Source organism: Myodes glareolus, chromosome 23, assembly GCF_982192425.1.
Source record: "Myodes glareolus chromosome 23, mMyoGla1.1, whole genome shotgun sequence".
Taxonomy (NCBI): Eukaryota; Metazoa; Chordata; class Mammalia; order Rodentia; family Cricetidae; genus Myodes; species Myodes glareolus.
The window spans coordinates 8,369,285-8,392,702 of NC_142048.1; the positions used below are offsets into that span (position 1 = coordinate 8,369,285).

The window sequence follows — 23,418 nt, forward strand, 5'->3', positions numbered from 1 at the left end:
TTGTTACAGCCAATAAAGTAAACCAAATCAGAGCAAACTCTCAAAAAATGTCAGCAAGGACAAGAAAAAACATATTCACCTAAAAACTGAGCATTACACTTTCCAGTTTAATGACTAGGATAAACTGTATGTTACAAAGAAAATGTACAACATCAATTCCTTAACCTCTTGTCACTGTATGCTTGGACATAAATTTTGTTAATAAAAGTTACTTACACACCTAATTGTTCAATAATGCTTGAAACATTCCCAAGAGGCTTTAGTTCAATGTCTTCGGGCAGAATAACAGTCACTTCTTCAACAGAGGGCAGTTCCTGTAATACGGGGAAAAGCATTAATCATCTTCCAGCTTCAATAACTTTAAAAAAAAGGAGAGAAATATTTTCCATTTACAGTGTGGCACAGATTGTAAAAGATGTAACATTAAGAGTTTAAAGCATTCCTTTGAGGTTTCCTTTGTATAGATGATTGGACTTCTGGTTCCATTTCTGCCACTTATGTGGCTCAGTAACTCTAACATGTAAGTCCAGTGAGATGAAGGATATAGACTTAAGTACTATCAAGAAAAGCTTTATTATCCAGAGACATTCCAACTGGAGAGTTCTACTAAGAACTACAATTCTTCCGCAGAAGGAGGGATCTCTCTTCGAGCTATTTTGTTAATTTGTCTCATTAATTAATGTGACTTTAATTATAGTGGAATAAACAATCAGCAACCTTTCCCGGCAAGAGGTGAAGAGTGAGGCCTGTCAACAACATCAATCAAATACAGTATTCTTGGAAACAGAACGTGGTCTGTAAAAGCTGAAAAGGTATTATTACCTCATACCTTCTCTTCCCAGTTGAAAAAATAAGTTTCTTAACACCTACAGATTTCTTTTTTGACCCAACTGTAAAGCATACCTCAGTTGTTATAGAAACTAAATACTGAAATAGATGAAGCAGAACCCAAGAATAAAACTGACCCTAGCTTTCATATTAAATAAACAGAGCTTTTTGCTCTTGACCCTTAACCAAATGATATGCCTCCCGAAGGAGACTTCAAAGTGCAAAGGCCCTGTCAATGACGTTAGTGGCAGGATAATGTTTGAAGAAATGTTGAGAAAGATGAGAAAAACCTAAATAATACCAATTACAATGCAAAAGAGTGAATGATGGGTGATCATTTTTCCCTGAGGGAACTTAAGTTTTTAAAAGAATCCTTCATAGAAGCTTTATTTATGGTACCCAGAAACAGGAAACAACATAGATGCCCTTCAACCAAAAAATGGATAAAGAAAATGTACATTTATACAATGGAGTTGTGCCAACTCAGCTGTTAAAAAATTTAAAATTTACATTATAAAATTTGCAGGCAAATGAATGGAACTAGTAAAACAAAATCACCCTGAGTAAGGTAACCCAGACCCCAAAAGACAAATATAATATGTACTCATTTATAAGTGAAAATTAGCTGTTAATTAAAGGATAACCATGCTATAATCCACAGACCCAGAGAGGCTAAGTAACAAGGACTCAAGAGGGTACACATGGATCTTCCCTGGGAAGGAGAAACAGAATACACTTCTTCACAGGTGAACTGGGGGAAATAGAATGAGAGAGTATTGGAAGAGACTTTGGAATTAGGGGAGGGGAATTTTGAGGCCATATGGAAACCTATGTAATGGAAATTTCCTGGAATCTACAAGAGTAAGCCCAGTGAAGACTCTTGGTAACAGGGGATCGATATGGAGCCTAACTCAGCCATCTTCTGTAACTAAGACAAAGCTTCCAGTGGTGAGATTAGAATATCAAGCCAGTCACAACCTATAACTTGTCCTACCTGGCAATGTGCACTAGGGTTAACAGTGACACAGAACTTGAGGGAGTAGCCAACCAATAATTGGTTCAGCTAGAGAACCATGAAAGGGAGACCACACGACACTGCCTGAAGGGCCAGAAACAACAGTCTGAATAACTGAGAGATCTAGAATAGAATCAAACATAACTAGCAAAAAAGAAAAGATGGAAGGAAGGAAGGAAGGAAGGAAGGAAGGAAGGAAGGAAGGAAGGAAGGAAGGAAGGAAGAAAGGAAGGAAGGGGTCAATGAAATGATTCCGAATGATACTCTACTACACTCATAAACTACAGAATAGCCCAATCATCATCAGAGAGGCTTCATCTAGCAACTGATGGGAGCAGAGGCAGAGATCCACAGCCAAGCATTAGGCGGAGCTTAGGAAATACTATGGAAGAAGGGAGGAAAAATTGTAGGAATCATAGGGGTCAAGGACACCCCAAGAACACAGCCCACAAAATCAACAAGCAGGGCTCGTGGGGCTCACAGTGATAATCAGGGAGTCTGCATGGGTCTGCTCTAGGCCCTTTACATACACACTGTATTTGTGTAGCTTGGTGTTCTTAAGTTAGGAGTGGGGTTGTCCCTGACTCTTGTCTTCTCTAGAAACTCTTTTCCTACTGGGCTGGCGCACCCAGCCTTGCTATGAGAGTATACACTCAGTGGTGAATATGTGATATGCAGCATTGTCGGTTAGTATCCCTGGAGGGCTGCTCTTTTCTGAAGGGCAATGGCGGAGGAGTGGATCTGGGGGAGAAGAGAGACAAAAGTGGAGGTAGGGGAGAACTGCAGTGGGGATGCAATATATGAGAAAAGAATAAACAAATTATGTATAAAAAAGAACCATTTAACCATATATCTAAAATACACGTTCTTTCTGGGACACACCATTAATTTTTTTTTTTAAATCAAAGATTACTTACAAAGAGATGTTAAGGGTTGTAGCCAACTCAATGCAGTAATTTGTCTCAGAATGGTTAAAACATGCTTAGGATTAAAGAAAATAATTGTTTCAATTATCAGATTTCTTCTATTTTGGAAGAAGACAACCACCTGTCATTTTTGAAATTAATTATTTTTTCAGCAGTCATAGGTTTTTACCACATGTATATTTATAAACACTGTGTATACTTGGCGCCCGAGGAGGTCAGAAGTGAATATGAAGTCCTGGAACTTGAGATACAGATGGTAGTGAGTCACCAGGTGGGTACTGGGAATTGAAACTCTTAAGGGCTGAAAAATCTCTCCAGCCCCCATTTGCCATCTTAACACAATAAAGACAGAAAGTTTTCTGTTAAAATCCTGCTTTCAAAGTGTTAGTATGCATAACAGACACCAAAAAGTCTTTCAAAGTTCTAATTGTAAAATATAGGTTCATGCTAAAAAAAACAAAACTAAACAACAACAACAAAAAAAATCACTCTTAGGTAATACAGAATACAAAGTAGAAAACAACCCCGATTGCCAACAAACCACACCAGTTACTATCACAAGCCCATGATTCCTTCAAATACATTCACTATGCAAACACAAGCTTCATTTAACATGATACTTAGCAAGCTCCTGAAATGCCCTTGTTGCATACCAGCTATTTCCTTTACAGCATGAATATTTTCCTATACAAAAATTTAAGTACCTACCCACTGTACTTAACACCTATTGCATCGTTCTGTAGAGGTGTGCCATAATCAACCATATTAACATGTTCTCTAAAAATCTTTGTCACACGTTTTTACATGTCTTTGTATGACTTTTGTTGTAAGCAGACCTCCTATATTAAAAAGTATTTCATATTTTGACATATACTTGCTAAATTTCTTCTAAAAAAACACTATCGTTTCACACTTCCTACATTGTGCCATTACTGAGAAGCAAATTTAAAATTGCGGGGCGCCATCCTGTCCAGCAGGAATGAACCCCACCAAAAACGAGAATTCCTTCTCTGGTCACATCTTTATTTGGAGCATTCCCTTGAGGAAAATTGGGGGAAGGGACGATAGAGCAGGGACGAGAGAAAGCTTAGAGAGAGGAAGTAGGGTCCCGAGGCATCTGCTTTTAAACGGTGGAGCAGCTTGAACGCTGTCCTGATTGGTTAATGCCATTCTGCTGGTCTGAGCATGTGCAGGCAAGGGTGCAGGCAGGGTTGCTCAGCCCCACGTGGCTACCTCCAAACTGCAGGACCACCTGTGCCTCCAGGTGGCTCCCAACATCTCCCCCTAATTATTGTCTTTAAGAGCAATAAGGCAAAACTATTTTCCAATCTGGTCCCCACCTAGACGCAGCATGCCAAGGATATCTCTGCTCCCACCCATTCCTAAGGAAGGAAAAGGCAAAGTAGAGTAAGAGATAAGAGGTTGCACAGGGTGTTGCTCAAGTCGATGGTGTGAAACAGCTGCTCTTGGCACTGCCCAGAAGGTCATCTCTGCTGCCTCCGCACGAATCTTCCACAGCAGGACACTCAGCATCCACTGGGTCGTCTTCTTTATCTCTCTGGTCGGTCTCGCTGGCATCCAGATGTATGTCAGCATTCCTAGAAAAACATAAACAAAACTCTCCTCCCAAATTAACATTTAAGAGTATTAAAAACTCTCAGTGTAAAAATTCAGCACAATCAGTACTGGAAGTAGGCTGGTTTTGAACTTAGAGATCTGCAGGTCTCTGTTTCAAAAAGCAAATCTTGTTTGCCTGTACCAGCAAAATTTTGAATTAAAATTAAGTGTAAAGAATGCAAGAGAAATCCTTTCTCTGGGGGAAGCTGTCACTGGTAATGTAGTCCCCCTCTATTGTTTAAAAACCAAAGCAGTTGTCACTGGGAATTGAACTCAGGACCTTTGGAAGAGCAGTCAGTGCTCTTAACCTCTGAGCCATCTCTCCAGCTCCCCTATTCAGATGGAAAAACCTCTAGGTAGCATTTTTTATTTCACCCGTTGCCAGGGGCAATAGGTAATGATAACCAGGTTGACGCGCCTTTATTATGATAATTAGGACCAGTTCTTTGAGGGAGAATGGACGTCGATCATCTGGCTACTTCCTGCTGACAAAGGGGCGATGTTTGGGGGGGATAAATGTTTTTATCTGACTGAATTTTTGGTGACAAATGTTTTTATCTGACTAAATTCTTGGCGACCTTGACTGAGGGCGGCAGCAGCGGAGGCGGCGGCTGCCACAGCTCTGCCTCTGAAGCCCATTATGGCGCGCTCCGCATGGCCCGAAGGCATGGCTCCGCCCCGGGCCGTGCGCGGGCTCGCCGTTTCACCTCAGGCAATGAACTCGCACCGCCGGCTGTGAGCCTTTTTCAAGCTCCGGCGAGGGGGGGCATCCGCCCACCCGTGGAGGGGCTTCTCCTGCCCGGTCCGCCTGCGCGCAGAGCCCCGTTCTCTGGGAACTCACCTCCCCGCTCGCCCATGTTGCTATGGAAACACAGTTTTTCCGCAGAGCCGATTCAGCTCCTCTCTGCCTTCTATGGCGCCGCTGCTCACCACGCAGCTTCCGCCTCAGTCAGGCGAGTCCGCTCAGGTGCTGAAAAAGTTCTCCAAAAACCATAGCCCCGCCAGAAGGCCTCTGATGTCACACGGACTTTAGCCCGCCCGCGACCTGGCTATTCGTAGGCCTCCAGCAAACTCCCCGCCAGCAACTGGTTGCGTCTCCCTCCTGAGTAGCTGGGATCACAGGTGTGCACCACCGTGCCTGGCCCACTTCCGTGTTTCTAATCAGGCATTACCGCTCAAAGGCGGGCCGGCTGCCGCCAGCACTCTCAGCACGATCAAGCAGCTTGTCTTTCTCAGTCAAAAATTAAAGTTTTTTGTACGTGAGAGCCAGAGACTGAGCTCTCTTATCAAAATTAGGCGAAAATCACCTCAGAAACTCTGTGGCTCTTTAAGAACAGGGAAGGCAGTCTTAGAACACGATCAAACTCGCCTCCCTACGAGACTGTTGCCCCGAGTCTCTTATCAGCGAGTACGCACGGAGGAAGCCGCGGATCTCCCAACCGTAAACCTCGCCCTTTTTGCTGCTGTTTACATTCCTCCTGCACTGAACTTAAGGGATTTTTCTTCCCCGTTGCTTTCTGTACCTTCTTTCAGATACCTTAACTTTGATTTTTTTTGTATTTTTTTTTCTATTTAGGCCTATCCTTTGAAATTCCTTTTTACATTTCTTTTCCTCCCCTTTCTGGGGATTCACAGACGTCACTCACCGCTCCATGTTCTCAGAGTTCTGAAATTCAAGGCTCTCTGTGCTGGTGTCTGATCTTGGCTTTTTCTCCCGGGCTTTCTCAGGGTCCCCCGGCGTAGTTGTCAGGGTCCCTCAGCGTCCCGGAGTTTCGAGCACCAGTTGCGGGGCGCCATCCTGTCCAGCAGGAATGAACCCCACCAAAAACGAGAATTCCTTCTCTGGTCACATCTTTATTTGGAGCATTCCCTTGAGGAAAATTGGGGGAAGGGACGATAGAGCAGGGACGAGAGAAAGCTTAGAGAGAGGAAGTAGGGTCCCGAGGCATCTGCTTTTAAACGGTGGAGCAGCTTGAACGCTGTCCTGATTGGTTAATGCCATTCTGCTGGTCTGAGCATGTGCAGGCAAGGGTGCAGGCAGGGTTGCTCAGCCCCACGTGGCTACCTCCAAACTGCAGGACCACCTGTGCCTCCAGGTGGCTCCCAACATAAAATCACTGCCAGCTGATATAAAATAAAATAGTATCTTGTTTTAAAACTTTTTGTTTTGAACAGGCCTGAATATCCTTTCCATATTTCTTGGCAATCTGCATGTGCTTATGAACAGCACATGTAAGTAATTTATACAGTTTTCTTTTGGAGGATTTCTCCTTTACTAATTTTTATGAGAACTGTGGACTTTCTAAGGATATTTTCCTTGTTTCAAATGCGTGGCAAAAATGCTCCCCTTGCCCCTAGCAGTTTGTCTGGTACACTTCTGGTCTTCTGAGCTGTCTTGCCCACTGGCATTTTCTTCACTTCTCTAGTTTCAGGAGTTAGTATTTGCTTAACAAACTAAATATACTTACCCTGCAGATTTTATTTTTTTACCAAAATCTCAATTTAATTGCACTGATCTCTAATAGTGTCAGTATCACATTATTTTAACAACTGTGGCTTTCGTAACACAGTTTTCAGAAAGAGCTAATTCCCTACCAGTTCCATCAATATTTTCCCTAACAGCATTTTCTGTTTTTACATGTTTATTTTACTAGGTAAACATCAAAACTGTCATGTTAGCATTACTAGTATTGACTGGCGGTTTAGTAGTTTTCATATTTACATAGGCACTTAGGTTTGTTATAAGTTACTTTATTCACATATTCAACGCAATCCCCATAGAAAATCCCAGCAAAATTCTTTACAGACCTCGAAAGAATAGTACTCAACTTCATATGGAAAAGCAAAAAACCCAGGATAGCCAAAAGAGTCCTGTACAATAAAAGAACTTCGTATCACAATCCCTGACTTCAAACTCTACTACAGAGTTACAGTTCTAAAAACAGCCTGGTATTGGCATAAGAACAGACAGGAGGACCAATGGAACCAAATAGAAGACCCAGATATCAATCCACACATCTTCAAACACCTGATCTTTGTTAAAGAAGCAAAAAACATCAAATGGAAAAAAGAAAGCATATTTAACAAGTGGGTATCAACATGTAGAAGAATGAAAATAGACCCATATCTATCACCATGCACAAAACTCAAGTCCAAATGGATCAAAGACCTCAACATAAAGCCAGCCACTCTAAACCTTATAGAAGAGAAAGTGGGAAGTACACTTGAATGCATTGGTGGTGAAGGAGAATTGTCTGTATTCTGTCAATCTGTTTATTTTGAATAAACACTGATTGGCCAGGCTGGAAGTATAGGCGGGTCAACCAGACAGGAAGTAGAGTCAGGGCGATGAGAACAGGAGAATGCTAGGAAGGAGGACGCCCACTCCTCCCATTCCTGCCCAGACCACAGAGAAGCAAGATGTAACCTGCCACACTGGAAAAGGTACTGAGCCACATGGCTAACATAGATGAGAATAATGGGTTAATATAAACTACAAGAGCTAATAAGACTGAGCTAATGGGCCAATCAGTTTATAACCTAATGTAGACTCTGTGATTTTCTTTGGGGCTTGCAGGCTGTGGGGTATGGTATCAGGCGGGACAGAAACCCCAACAAGCAGACCCTTCATGTTACACACTGGCACAGGGAACCACTTCCTAAATATAACCCCAGCAGCACAAACACTGAGAGAAACAATTAATAAATGGGACCTCCTAAAACTGAAAAGCTTCTGTAAAACAAAGGACATGGTCAACGAGGCAAAACGGCAGCCTACAGAATGGGAAAAGATCTTCGCCAACCCCACAACAGACAGAAGGCTGATTTCTAAAATATACAAAGAACTCAAGAAATTAGACACCAAAAACCACATAATCCAATTAAAAAAAAACAACAGAGTACAGTCCTAAACAGAGAACTCGCAACAGAGAAATCTAAAATGGCTAAAAAGCACTTAAGGAAATGTTCAACATCCTTAGCCATCAGAGAAATACAAATCAAAACAACTCTGAGATTCCATCTTACACCTGTAAGAATGGCCAAGATCAAAAACACGGATGACAACTTATGCTGGAGAGATTGTGAGGAAAAGGGAACACTTCTGCGTTGTTGCTGGGAATGCAAGCTGATACAACCCCTTGGGATATCAATGTGGAATTTCTCAGTAAATTAGGAAACAACTTTCCTCAAGACCCAGTAATACCACTTTTGGGTATATATCCAAAAGATGCTCAATCGTGTCACAAGGACATGTGCTCAACTATGTTCATAGCAGCTTTGTCATAGCCAGAACCTGGAAACAACCTAAATGCCCCTCAATTGAAGAATGGATAAAAAAAAAATGTGGTACATTTACACAACAGAGTTCTACACAGCAGAAAAAAGTAACATCTTGAATTTTGTAGGAAAATGGGGTATTTAAGGGAAGAAACCACAACTCAGCAATTCAAAGGGGGTAGGGAAGGCGACATTGGAAAATTCCAAAAATACCAGTGATAATTACAAGGGGGTAATTCCCTGTTTCTCAAGATTATTCTCAAGATTATAATCTAACTTTATCTTCAACTAGTTCCTGAAAGAGTCACTGACCCAGCTAATCTAGATTTTTGGCTCTTCTCTTTTTGTTAGATTTTTGGCTCAATTTTTTCCTGCTAGAGGGGTCTGGATTTATCTGGGTCTTTCAGGGGGAGAGAAGAGAGTGCACAGAGGGAGTACTAGGAATTTATGATAGCAAATAATGAACAAAGTAACTTATTTCTTTTTCTTTTTTTTATTAATACTTATTGAGCTCTACAATTTTCTCTGCTCCCCTTCCTTCTTTCCCCCTTTCCCCATTTCCCCTTCAATCCTCCCCCAAGATCCTCTTGCTCTAAATTTACTCAGGAGATCTTGTCTTTTTCTACTTTCTACTTCCCATGTAGATTAGATCTATGTAAGTCTCTTTTAGTGTCCTCATTGTCTAAATTCTCTGGGATTGTGGTTTGCAGGCTGGCTTTCTTTGCTTTATGTTTAAAAACAATCTATGGTATCTGTGATTGTCACTACACTTCCAGCTTCAGTTGAGTAGTTCTGAGGGGCCTAAACATGAAAATGTATATTTCCTCAGCATTAAATTCCTTTTATTCATGCATTAATTTGTTTATATGCGCGCGCACATGTGTGTGTGTGTGTGTGTGCGCGTGCATGCGCAGGTGTGTATAGAAGCCAGGAACTGAAATTATCTTTTATCATTCTCACCTTGTTTTATGAAATATAAATTGCTGAATATAAAGCTCACTGCTTTAGCTACACTGACTGGTCTGTAAGTTCCAGACCTGTAGTCAAGCCCTCCCTCCTCAATGGTGGAGTTAGTTACAGAGCCAGTGAACCCTTTATATACAGCTATCTATAAAGTTCTGTAAATAAAGTCTCTATTCTCAATACGACAGAGCACAGAGTATACACAATGAATTAAATATTGTACACAAAGTGCAAGAGGTAAGTAATAGAACTGGTACCACAAAATTCCAATGTAAACTTATTACAAAGTATGCCTCTGAAAGTTAGCTAAATTAAGCTGTTTGAAGTCACTTTCAGAATGGCAGGCATTTTTCAGACAAAAATCAAGGGAGGATGGATGTTTATTTCCTTCAAATAAACAGACTAGGAGACAGAAAAGAGAAAATAAATATTTCAAGTTCTATCAGCTAGATTTCATCCAACAGATATATTCTTTCCATGAAAATTTTTAATGGTTTAAAGAAGCAGAACTTTGAAAGGGTAGTTTGGGATAGGTCACTAGAGAATTTCACGGGAAGTTCTTTGGATAGCTATATCCAATAGAGCACTACTAAGACCCTGTCTTAATGTATGTATTCCAAGGGCCACCATCTCCTCCCTAACTATTGGACCTAAAGAACACCACTACCAAGGCTAGTTATTCTTTACCAAATTACTCTATTCCTTTTCCTCTTTTAAAACATACGAATATTCCATTTTTTCACATCCCTAATGAGAACACAAACCCGGCAAGTAGGACCCAGCTGGAGCACACAGAATGATGCCTAGCATATTCACTAGAAATTAATTAAATGAACTGATCCATATTACCACTCCAAGCTAATAAAAGATCTCAGAAGTCAAGGTTCATTTTAGTCACAGGAAAAGTCAGAAAATGAATATATAATTTAATATACAACCCTCAAGAAAGGAAAAAACACCTGAACCAAACCACCTCAAAATAAAATAAAGCTGCTTAGAAAACCTGACTGCCAAGAATGATGCATAGATACCTCTAGCTTGCAGTAGCAAGCATTACTACAATTAAATTAACACCTGGCTTTCCTGGTAACATAGCAGCTGCCCTAGACAGATAATACGTAAATCTCCTCAGAGGCATATTGTCCTCATTAAAGGTAACAGAGGCCAATCATTTTATCTTTTTTGTAGGTGGTAAAAAGGTATACAGTGCCAAGAAATAAAAATATACAAATGTCAAAAACAGGGGAAAACCACACTGAAATACATACTGATGGGTATGGCTATTTTGATTACAGTCAGAATTTAAATATTTGGAAAGGATCTCTGCAATAGATAATGTAGAAATAATGAAAGGGAAACAGAGTAGAAAGATCTTCAAGTAATGAACAAAATCCCAGAACAGTAAAAAGACAAGAAGGATACTTAACTGCAGATCAGGAAAATTAAATGAGCAGAGATTGCCCTACATCCACTGTGGAACAACTATAAACAATCTCTTTCATTTTGCATACCCAAATAGAAAGAATCTAACCATATGTGGTTAAGTTTAAATGTAACTGATTAAATTTAAATTTAATTATGAGCCAATCTCAAGTCAGACTGACGGCATTTAAGATGTACGATGGCTTTAGTGTTAAGATGACATGGACAGACAATTTCATCAACAACGCAGTCTTCTGCACAGCCTCACTTTACATTCTCACACAGAAAGAGTCCACAACTGCAAGGCACATACACAGGCATTGCTGTGGGAGTTCCTTCAGCTCCTTCAGCCAATCGCCGCTGAGTTACCAGCCCATTGGGGCGTGGTCTCTCCCTTTAAAAAAAGCAGCGGCTGTCCTCCACTCTCTCTTTGTCTTCCGGCTCCGTTTCCGGCCCCTGGACTCCTTTCATGTTCGCGCGGAGGGGCTGTTGTCTGGGACGGTAATCTGTAAGTTTTTTCCCCTTTGAATAAATAACCATTATATTAATCATAATTCCAAACTGGTGTGGGATTGTCTGTGACTTACGCCTTCATCTGGCGCCCCACGTTTGGTTGTAGAACCCCCCCTTCCCCCCCACTCAACTGCTTGCTACCAGCTCGGCTAGTCACGAGACCTCCCTCAGCTGCGGCCTGTGCCCTGTGTGTGGAGCCAGCAGTTCAGTTAAACCCCACGCCTCCCAAGCTCCACAGGCTCGGGACAGTCTCTGCCTGCCTGGTTTGCTCTTTTCTGAGTTGTTTTCAAATTTCCCTTGTAAGTGCGGCGCTTTAGTGGCGTGAATCAGAACGACTCGGTCACGTGGAGGCATACGCGGCTTCCGGGTTGCTCTTTTCTACCCCTGGATTCTGGGTTTCTGGTTCCGTGTATGGAATTGATTTAATTAAACTTTCTTTCTTGAGCAACTTATATTTCCTAGTTTTTAACAAATACTAAGGCAGACACTGAAACAGGACCTGTTTAAGTCACCTTTGCAGTGGTTCTAGTCGCAACTTGGCAACAGCGCCACCAACTAGACAAGAGGTAATATGGCAGTTTTTGTTTCCAACGCCAATCTTACTGTTTTCTTTATTAATACAATGGATTATGTCATGCAAGGTTTATATGACTATGGGAATATATTAATTTACTTGTTACTAGGTTTCAGTTTTCTTTTCAATATTTTATCATTAAGAAAGATACGACTTTTACGGACTAATATTGAACAACTAGTTGAAAGGATTAAAATTATTGAAAATCAGGGGTTATCTGAACAAGTGGATACTATGATAGACAAAATTGACTCCATGTCCAAGGGTACTAGGAAGTTACCTGAAAGGGTACAGGCTGTTGAATTTGACGTTCAGATGTTACCACAAAGTTTTGATAAGGTAACAGATAGAATGAACCTCCAGAATGGGAACCAAAAAACTGATACCTTAGTGAAATTACTAGAAACACGGGTAGGTCAGGAGATTCAGGATTTAAGGGATACAATGATAAAAAGATTAGAAATGATTGAAGAAACTATTGGAGCTGGTGAACAGAGTAAGAAGGCACAAGGACAGGATACAATGCCACCACCAGCTGTTAGAACTGGCTTACCCAGGGTCCTAACAACATACCCTGTAATTTATTCTGACAAAGGGTTAACTTCCAAAGGCTCAAAGGGAGTTAAGGAAGCTAGATGGACACCAATAGCAATGAATGATTTAAAAGAAATTAAGCAAGCTGTCGTTAACTTTGGCTTGCACTCTGCATTTGTTAAGGAAATGATAAGGACTTGGGCTTCTAATGTCAGAGCTACCCCCCATGATTTCTCTCAGCTAGTGTCTGCAGTTTTAGATGATGGGCCTTCCTTGATGTTTGGAATTTATTTCAGAGAAGAATCCAAACATATGGAACAGCAAGGAAGAGCAAAAGGTGTGGAGGTTTCCCAAGATCAAATTCTTGGTGTAGGAGCATATGCTGATCCACAGGTCCAAGCTCTTTATGATGAAGAAGTGCTGTCCTTATGTCACAAAGCAGCCTTGAATGCTTTGAATAGAATACAAGATCCAGCAAAAAGGGTCGAATCATATACCAGGGTTAGGCAGGGACAGAGAGAACCCTTTACTGACTTTGTGCAAAGATTAATTAAGGCTCTGGACATAGGGGTAACAGACCCAGAAGCTAGACGAATACTTCTTGAATCTCTAGCTTTTGAAAATGCAAATACTGAATGTAAAAAGATAATTGGGCCTTTAAGATCTAGATCAGCACCAATGGAAGAATGGATACAGCATACAATGAATGTTGAGATGTTTAGCTATAACGATGAATCCTGGGTAGGAGAAGCGATTTCCAAAGCTATGAGGAGACATCAAACTACCAGGTGTTTTAATTGTGGTAAATTAGGACATCTGAAAAGGGATTGCAGGCAAAGAAATCCTAGGAATAATATCTCCTCTGGGAATGACAAAAGTAGGAGATCTCAGCCTTCAGGTATATGCAGAAGATGTGGTAAAGGCCGACATTGGTCCAACGAATGCAGGTCAACAACAGACAGACAAGGCAACCCGATACCATCGGGAAACTCCTTGAGGGGCCTCTCGCAGGCCCCCAAGCCAAAAGTGGCCCAGTCATTCCCAGTTACAGTCGAAAATGTGTCTCACCAAGAAAATTAAAAACTCCAATGTCTGCCGTAAAAAGTAATACTGGTCTAAATGATGAATTACATGTGGAGAATGAGTCAAAAAATTCAGGAGGACAGAGTAAACGTATATTTTGGCAAACGTATATTAACGATCAAAGACCAAAGCTAAGAGTCTGTATAAATGGCATTTTTATTGAAGGCTTATTAGACACAGGTGCGGATGTAAGTATAATTACTCCAGAATCCTGGCATCCGAATTGGCCTCTTCATGAGGTAGATGTTCAGTTCCTGGGAATTGGAACCCTATCTCGTGTAAAACAAAGCACAAGATGGGTGGAATGCATAGGGCCTGAAGGGCAAATAGGAAGATTAAGGCCATATATAGCAAATATTGCAATAAATTTATGGGGCCGTGACCTGCTACAGCAATGGAATACCCAGATTAACATTCCTGTAGTTCCAGGAACTCACAATTCTGGGAAGGATATAATGAGGTATTATGGAAAAAGGTCACCAGCCATTCAGGCTGTACAAGAACACACAGCCAATAGCAAACCTTTAGAGGTACCAACAGCCCTACCTTTAAAATGGCTAACTGAGAAGCCAATATGGATCAAGCAGTGGCCTCTAGCTGAAGATAAGTTACAGGCTTTGGGACAGCTGGTACAAGAGCAACTAGATGCTAACCATATTGAAGAATCAACCAGCCCTTGGAATTCTCCTGTGTTTGTTGTAAAAAAGAAATCTGGTAAATGGAGAATGGTGACAGATCTAAGAGCTGTCAACAAGGTAATTCAGCCTATGGGTCCGCTACAATCTGGAATTCCTTTGCCTTCTCTATTACCAAGAGGATGGCCTCTTATAGTTATTGATTTGAAAGATTGTTTTTTCACTATACCTTTGCAAAAAAAGGATAGAGAAAAATTTGCCTTCACAGTGCCTACTTATAATAATTCTCAGCCTACTAGGAGATATCAATGGACTGTCCTCCCACAGGGGATGCTCAATAGTCCCACATTGTGTCAATATTTTGTTAATAAGCCACTGGAAATAATTCGTAAGCAATTTCCCAAGTCCATAATTTATCATTACATGGATGACATTTTATTATCTGATTCAAATAAAGATACTTTGGAAAGTATGTTTGAAGAAGTAAAGAAAGTTTTGCCTAGGTGGGGATTACAAATTGCCCCTGAAAAGATTCAAAGAGGAGATTCTATTAATTACCTAGGCTACAGAATAGGGTTAGAGAAAATTCGAACACAAAAGGCACAAATTAGGAGAGACCGGTTACGGACTCTTAATGACTTCCAAAGATTGTTAGGAGATATTTCCAGTCTACGACCAGCTGTTGGGATAACACCTGATCTAATAGTTCATTTAAACAAAACCTTAGATGGTGATAAGGATTTGAATAGTCCCAGAAAATTGACAGTTGAAGCAGAAAAGGAACTGACAATGATTGAGGAAAAATTACAGGAGGCACATGTGGATAGGGTCAACCCGAATCTTAGTTCCATCCTAGTCATACTGCCTTCCAGAATTTCTCCTACAGGGATTTTAATGCAGAGGGAAGATATTATTTTAGAGTGGATATTTATACCTCATAAACCAAGTAAAAAATTAAAAACTTATGTAGAAAAGGTTTCAGAATTAATTATAAAAGGTAAACTGAGACTTCGTCAACTAGCAGGTATAGACCCAGCAGAAATTATAGTGCCTTTTACTACTGAGGAAATAAGAAAGTTATGGGAAGATAATGAACCATGGCAAAGAGCTTGTGCTAATTTTTTGGGAGAAATTAGCAGCAACTATCCCAAAAGTGATAGACTTAACCTCATAAAGAGAACTTCTTGGATTCTTCCTAGAATTGTACGTGATGCTCCAATAACTGGAGCTCGGACATTTTATACCGATGCAAATAAATCAGGGAAAGCAGGTTATAAATCGGAAGAATTGAGTAAGGTGGAACAAAGCCCTTATAATTCTGTCCAGAAGGCAGAATTATATGCCATTCTTATGGTGCTAAGGGATTTTAAAGAACCTCTTAATATAGTTACAGATTCACAATATGCAGAAAGAGTTATCTTGCATATTGAAACCGCTGAATTCATACCAGATGACACAGAGTTGACTTCATTGTTTATCGAGGTACAGGACATAATTAGGAATAGGCTTTGTCCAATGTACATAACACACATCCGGTCCCATACCGGTCTGCCTGGGCCTCTAGCACAAGGTAACGCTGAAATTGACCAATTATTGATTGGAAGCGTTCTGCAGGCCTCAGAATTTCATAAAAAACATCATGTCAATAGTAAAGGCTTAAAGAAAGAGTTTTCCATTACATGGCAACAAGCTAAGGACATTATAAAGAGATGTCCTACTTGTTCTTTCTATAATCAAACACCGTTGCCTGCAGGGAGTAACCCAAAGGGTACTCAAAGGAATGAAATCTGGCAGATGGATGTGTTCCACTTTATGGAATTTGGTAAATTAAAATATGTACACCACACCATAGACACGTATTCAGGTTTTCAATGGGCAACTGCCCTGAGCTCAGAAAAGGCTGATTCAGTAATCACACATTTATTGGAAGTTATGGCCATCATGGGTATACCTGCACAAATAAAGACAGACAATGGTCCAGCATATGTATCTAAGAAAATGAAACGCTTCTTTGCTTATTATAATATAAAACACGTTACAGGTATACCAAATAATCCTACAGGTCAGGCAGTTATAGAAAGATCAAATCGTACTATAAAGGATATGCTAAACAAACAGAAAGGGACGAAAGATACCCCCAGAAATAGATTGCATAATGCTTTATTAACCTTGAATTTTCTTAATGCTAATGAGAAAGGAACAACAGCAGCAGAGAGGCATTGGATAATGGAAAAAACTTCTGAACTAAACCAACCTGTTTATTTCAAAGACGTGCTGACCTCTCAATGGAAGCCAGGAGATGTGCTACGTTGGGGAAGGGGTTTTGCTCTTGTTTCCACAGGAGAAGAAAAATTGTGGATACCATCAAAATTAATAAAGGTTCGATTTGAAGAGGAGAAACCTCTTGGAAAGGAGAAATGACAGCATCTACAATGATGATAACCATACAGGTGGTAAGAAAAGCATATAGAATGGGGGCAGGGTTCTGTTCTTATCTCCACAGGAAAACACTGATCTTTGAAAAGTTCAAGGGACCCTGGATATTTGAATACTGACAGATGGAAAATAACGGCCCAATAGGGACTATCAAGAAAACTGAATAGGTTCTGTAAGTACCATATACTAAATCATATTTCTAAATTTATAGAGCTGGTTTTAGAGTTGGACTCTGGCTCAGTCCCTCTCTAATTCCAAGCCTGTTGTTTAAAGAAAAACCCAGAGTTTCTGGAGTTTCTGTCTCATGTCAAGAGCCATGATATGGGACAGAAAGAAATATGAGTTTAGAAAACATCTTTACTTTTCTTCATATCTATCATACCTTCATTAAATATATCTATCATGTCTCTCATTGAATATAGGTATTCATGTATATGTCTATATAATTAATGTTTAAGTTTTCCACAATGAACAATGAGTTTTTCCTACAGTGACATTTGAAGTTTCCAGGAAGAAGATGGGGCCCCATAACAACAACTCCACCTGGTTGATATGACGTCATGATACTGATAGCGCTACTACAAGACCTGTTTTGGGTACCAGCTGCACAAGACGGTTCCAACGTGCTGAAATGGTGCACATCTTGTACAACATTCTGGCCAGACCTCCACAAAATACTCAGAGACTATTTGCAATTTTAAAAGACATTGATCTTGAAATTTAACCATCATTTTACTTTCACAGGATCCCCCAGAAAGAACGTCGCCCCCATGACAGCTGGAAGTAATTCTAGAGAACGACGTCCCCTCTCCCAATAAAGTTTGTCCTTGGGTTTAGGGACATCATTTAGGGGTTGGTTATAATTAGTATATGGTTGAGGGTTGGGGGAGGAATTTTATAAGCACAGGAATCCTAAAAAAAAAAACAAAAAAAACAAAAAACAAAAAAAAAAAAGGGAGGGATAATTGGATTATGGGATAAACAGATTTGTACTTGTGAGTTATTGCTTTTAGACAAACATATTGGTATCGATTCTTATATATTGATACAAAGTTAAATTATGTTGACTATTTTATGCATGCATGCTTCATGCTTCTACCTCTGTTTAAAACATTTTTATGTATTTGTATATATATATTGTATTGATATATGTATATTTACCATATTGCATTGTACACTTCTACCTCTGATTAAGATACTTATATATTGTTTATGTATTGATATATATTTACCATATTGCAGTGTATACTTGCACATTGTTTATATTTGGAGGTCTCATTGTCCTCAATTATTGCACACTTGTTTATTATCTCAGTCTTTAAGTTAGATAGATATTGAGAATTATATAGATCAACAGTCATCTAAGTTTGTCATTTATAATTAGACTAATCAGGTTCTTTAGATATATAGAGATTATATTCAGTATAGATAGATAATCTTCAACCTCTTCAAAGAGCTGTAGAAAATGGCCTTTAATCTAATTCAGAGTTCTATGGTAGGGAGACACAATCACTCCTGGCAACACTGATCTATGCCCGAGAGAATGTTGAGCACCAAAGACACTCCACCTGGAGCCTTTCTTCTTGGCAGAACTGGCCTTTGGGTAAAGAAATGCTCATACCTCAACTACTGACAGAGTTACAGAATATCCGTAAATGGATAAAACAAGACTGTCATATCCTGCCAAGACAGGGTAAGATAGTTTTGAAGTTTCTTGCCTTTGAAAATGGTATGTCAGTTACATCAGGCCTTAGCCAAAGTTGGTTGCTTCAACGCTGCAAATGTGACTTTGGGTGTTTGTCCAGGTAGCCAGTTGTCTCTGCGATTTGTTACATGTTCTGGAAGTTGTTTGATTGCACTTCCTAATTACTCAGATAACATTATTTCCCTTCTCAGATCTTCGATGGGATTGAAGATTATATAAATGTAGTTACTTTCCTTTCATGACTTGGCCAAGTTATTTGTTATACAAGACTTAAGCTAGTTAGAATAGGATATTTGTATTTATTGTATATAATTTCGTAGGTTTGTACTTATTGTATATAATTGCGTAGTAGGCTTAGAACTCTCTTACATAAACAAAAGGGGGAGATGCTGTGGGAGTTCCTTCAGCTCCTTCAGCCAATCGCCGCTGAGTTACCAGCCCATTGGGGCGTGGTCTCTCCCTTTAAAAAAAGCAGCGGCTGTCCTCCACTCTCTCTTTGTCTTCCGGCTCCGTTTCCGGCCCCTGGACTCCTTTCATGTTCGCGCGGAGGGGCTGTTGTCTGGGACGGTAATCTGTAAGTTTTTTCCCCTTTGAATAAATAACCATTATATTAATCATAATTCCAAACTGGTGTGGGATTGTCTGTGACTTACGCCTTCACAGGCATTAACATTAGTCTACTTCCAGCCACTAACACAAGTAAAAATCTAAAATTACATCAAAATAGCATGTACCTAACATTACTGAAATGTCATAATATTAACTTAAATATTCCACTTGTAAAATCAAGATTTGTGATTAAACTATACTTTAAAAAACTTGTTTTAAATGTACATTATCTACAACTAAAAAGTTATGTTGTCAGTTACCTAAAACATGTTATAAAATGTCCACTGCCTCAAAATTCAAGAATAGCAAAAATATTTTCTTTAGACACAGTCCTTATTTCTGAATTCGATAATAAAGAACAAAAAAAGACTGACATTGTTAGGCAAAAGGCTATCTGAACATACAATGCACCAGGCACTTCTGGTAAAGGAATGACTAAAATTCAATATACTAAATAAGTTCAAGTCATTTATTTCCTACACATTCCCCAGCTAATCAAAGGGTTTTCTGAGACAAAGGTGATACAAACACAATTTAAGGTCTGATCTCCAAAATATACAATGAACTCAAGAAACTAGGCACTAAAACTCTAATTAACCCAATTAAAAAATGGGGTACTGAACTTAACAGAGAATTCACAACAGATGAACTTCGAATGGCCAGAAGACACTTAAGGTCATGCTCAACCTCCTTAGCGATCAGGGAAATGCAAATCAAAACCACTTTGAGATACCATCTTACACCTGTCAGAATAGCTAAAGTCAAAAACACCAATGATAGCCTATGCTGGAGAGGATGTGGGGTGAGGGGAACACTCATCCACTGTTGGTGGGAATGCAAGCTTGTGCAGCCACTGTGGAAATCAGTGTGGCGGTTTCTCAGGAAACTGGGAGTCAGCCTCCCTCAGAACCCAGCAATTCCACTCTTGGGAATATACCCTAGAGATTCCCTAGCATACTACAAAAGCATTTGTTCAACTATGTTCATAGCAGCACTATTTGTAATAGCCAGAACCTGGAAACAGCCTAGGTGCCCCTCAATAGAAGAATGGTTAAAAAAGGTGTGGAACATATACACATTAGAGTTTTACTCAGCGGTAAAAAACAATGACATCTTGAATTTTGCATGCAAATGGATGGAAATAGAAAACGCTTTACTGAGTGAGGTAAGCCAGACCCAAAAAGAGGAACACGGTATGTATTCACTCATAAGTGGATTCTAACCATAATTAAAGGTCTTTGAGCCTATTATTCGTGATCCTAGAGAAGCTAAATAAGAAGATGAACCTGATGAAGATTATTTAGCTATCCACCAGGAGGTAGGAAATAGACAAGAGTCCCAGGTAACCTCGGGTGCATGGGGGGGGGGGGGTGGGAGGGTTGATGGAAGGGGAGAGGGTTAGAGAGAAGGGAGTAGGGGAGGAATGGGGAAAGCTCAGTGGCCTGGGATGGGGGGGGGAAGAATGAATATGGGATCAGGGAAGAATATATTTCAACTAAGGGAGTCATTTTAGGGTTTACAGGAGACTTGATTATATATGGGATCCCAGGTCCAAGGAGAGATCCCCCAGATTGTTCTCTGGACAGAGGAGAGGGTGCCTGAATCGGCCGTGGCCCATAACCATACTGATGTATATTTTGCTTATCACCATAGATCCTTCATCTGGCGAAGGACGGCGATACAGTCGGAGACCCACATTGGAGCACTGGACTGAGCCCCCCGAGGTCCAAATGAGGAGCAGAAGGAGGAAGAACATGAAAAACGAAATCAGTACTGCGAGGGATGCTATCACCCACTGATACAAGGGAACTGATCTAATGAGAGTTTACCAAGGCCAGTTGGACTGGGACTGAATGAGGAGGTGATCTAACCAGATTCTCGGAATTTGGCCGGATTCTCTGAATGTGGCTGGCCCGAAGTCTTTCTGAAAAGCCATTGACTATGATACTGGGACCTGTTTCCTCTGCATATACTGGTTTTTGGAGATCCAGTCTGTTTGGATACTCACCTTCCTGGACCTGAAGGGAGGGGGGAGGAACTTGAACTTCCCACAGGGCAGGAAATCCTGACTGCCATAAGGGACGAAGAGGGAGGAGGAGAGGGAGTGGGGGGAGTGGGAGGGTGTTGGGAAGAGTGGAGTAAATGGAAACTTTTATAATTTAATAAAATTTACTTTCAAAAAAAAAAAAAGAAAGCTGACATGCAATGTAGATCCTTCATCATGACAGAATAATCCACTATTATTCAAAAGTTAAGTAGGAGTATTAGCTAACTTAGTGCAGATGTCAGCGTGGCTAGGCACTTTGCTATTAATCTTATCACTTAACAGATTCTCAGGAAAGTCTCCTTCTGTCACCAGTGTTTTTCCATGAGCAATGCAGAAACTGAGCAAAAGTTTAGCACAAATCTTACAACATGCTGAGGAGTCATCATCAAAGCAGCAGCATAATGAATTTGGAGACAACATACTAGACTGGAACAAAATTGCTATGACTTTCTGATAAGTTACTTATAAGCAAGTCGTAAGAAAATTACAAGACCCAGGGACAGTGTGATGATACCTGCCATTAATACCTTAGGAGGCAGAGGCAGGCGGTTCTCTTGAGAGTTCTAGCTCAGCATGGTCCACAACTAAAAGTTCCAGACTAGCCAAAGCTAAACAGTGAGGCTGTCTCATAGCAAATCAAATCAGACCCTAACAACACTTCTGAAACAACAGATGTTAGAACATTGTTTTCTGATTCTCTAAAGAACATCCGAGTTATACAAGGTGTAGCTCTTCAACAAGACACCCAATGAATGAGCAATATACAACATTCAAAATGTGCCCTATTAAGAACAAAACTGCAAGGAGCTAGTCCCAAAAACATGCCCCGAGAAGATAACATTCATCCTTTACAATGGCTTTGACTTCTCTAGCTTCTTTTAAGGTTTACTACTGAAAAAGGAAAAAAAAGAAAAGGCAAAATTATCTAGACTCTTACTTGTGTTTTACTCACAAAAATTGAGTAAAAGCAGAGAGGGTTCTGGGAAAAAGAGGCAAACATTCCAAATAGACGCTATTCTGGTGCTAGTTTGGGCAGAAGTGAGAAAAGCCGGGAAAGTGGGATAAATTATGTAACCACTTTCCTCTCATTACCCAAAAGAATGCATGCACATGGCCAACAATTACCTGATGCTATTAGGTGAGCCTTCACTTTTCAGATATAGTTGTAAAGTAGGATCCAATCTCTGGAGTACTGAGAGCCATGACTGAATTTTTATTTTTCCTATATCTGGTGAAACACATTGGAAAAAGAATGGATTAGGTCCTTACAGCTTGTGTCCACTATGACCACACTTAATATTTCATTTATAATCTTTCCATTTCTCCAGGAGAAGCTCCAGAGATTTCTGTGGAATTCAGCCATTTCTGTATTGTACCATTTGTGCCCTCGTTCATTATTTTTATATGATACAAAACAGCCTCAGGTCAGCATATTAAATAGTTACAACTAAGAACGTCAATGATTCTTGGAAATGTCTTTTAGTTTTTCTTTTCCAATGATTATGTTTTCATCCATTTTTCTCTAAAATGACTGCCAACAAAACCAAAGCTCAAGAGTGGGCATGGTAGCACACACCTTTAATCTTAGGAAGAAGCAGCAGATCTTTGAGAATTCAAGGCCAGCCTGGTCTACACAGAGTTTGAGGCTAGTCAGGGCTACATAGTCAGACCCTGTCTCAAAGACAAACAAAAATCAATCAATCAATCAAGCAAGCAAGCAAACAAACAAAACCTACAAGCCCAGACTTCATTAAAAACTCTGCAAGACTCAAATACAAAACTGAATTAAAATTATACTTCAGTACAAAAAATCTTAAACTAACAACTCTTAAACACTGCTATCTGAGGATTATATATTTATTTTATCTAAAGCTTATTTAAAACTAAGAGAAAAGGCACTGTCAAATAACTGCATGCCACAGCTTGTTTCTGAAACATTTAAAGGTGGAAAAAAAGGTTCAGTTTATAATGAATATTAGCTGTGTGTACGACAAATGAACAAAACTGTCATCTTCTGAGTTCCACTGACTCTGAGCATGCAACTGGACTGTGACAGAACCATTCTTCCTTGGGCAAGTTCATGTGATCTTCACCTCCTCACTCTTTGATCTGACACAGTCCTTTTACACACAGCGCTCCCCTGACATCTATCCCCACACTTCAGCTAGAGGAACTTCCTTATTCAAGTGTACCAGGAAAACAAGACTATGGAATGGGTCTGTGTAATTATATT

The 23,418-nt window shown here is 40.1% G+C and overlaps 1 protein-coding gene and 1 pseudogene across 1 annotated transcript in view; both read right to left on the reverse strand.

The window, feature by feature from the left end:
- Naf1 (nuclear assembly factor 1 ribonucleoprotein) overlaps window positions 1-23,418 on the reverse strand; it is a 47,734-nt gene that overhangs the window by 16,244 nt on the left and 8,072 nt on the right. The window contains exon 3 of the mRNA XM_085680342.2: window positions 221-314. Within this exon, the coding sequence (XP_085536468.2) occupies window positions 221-314 (94 nt within the window). The remainder of the gene's footprint in view (window positions 1-220; window positions 315-23,418) is intronic.
- Window positions 5,087-5,276, reverse strand: LOC148118297 (Nuclear RNase P; annotated as a pseudogene).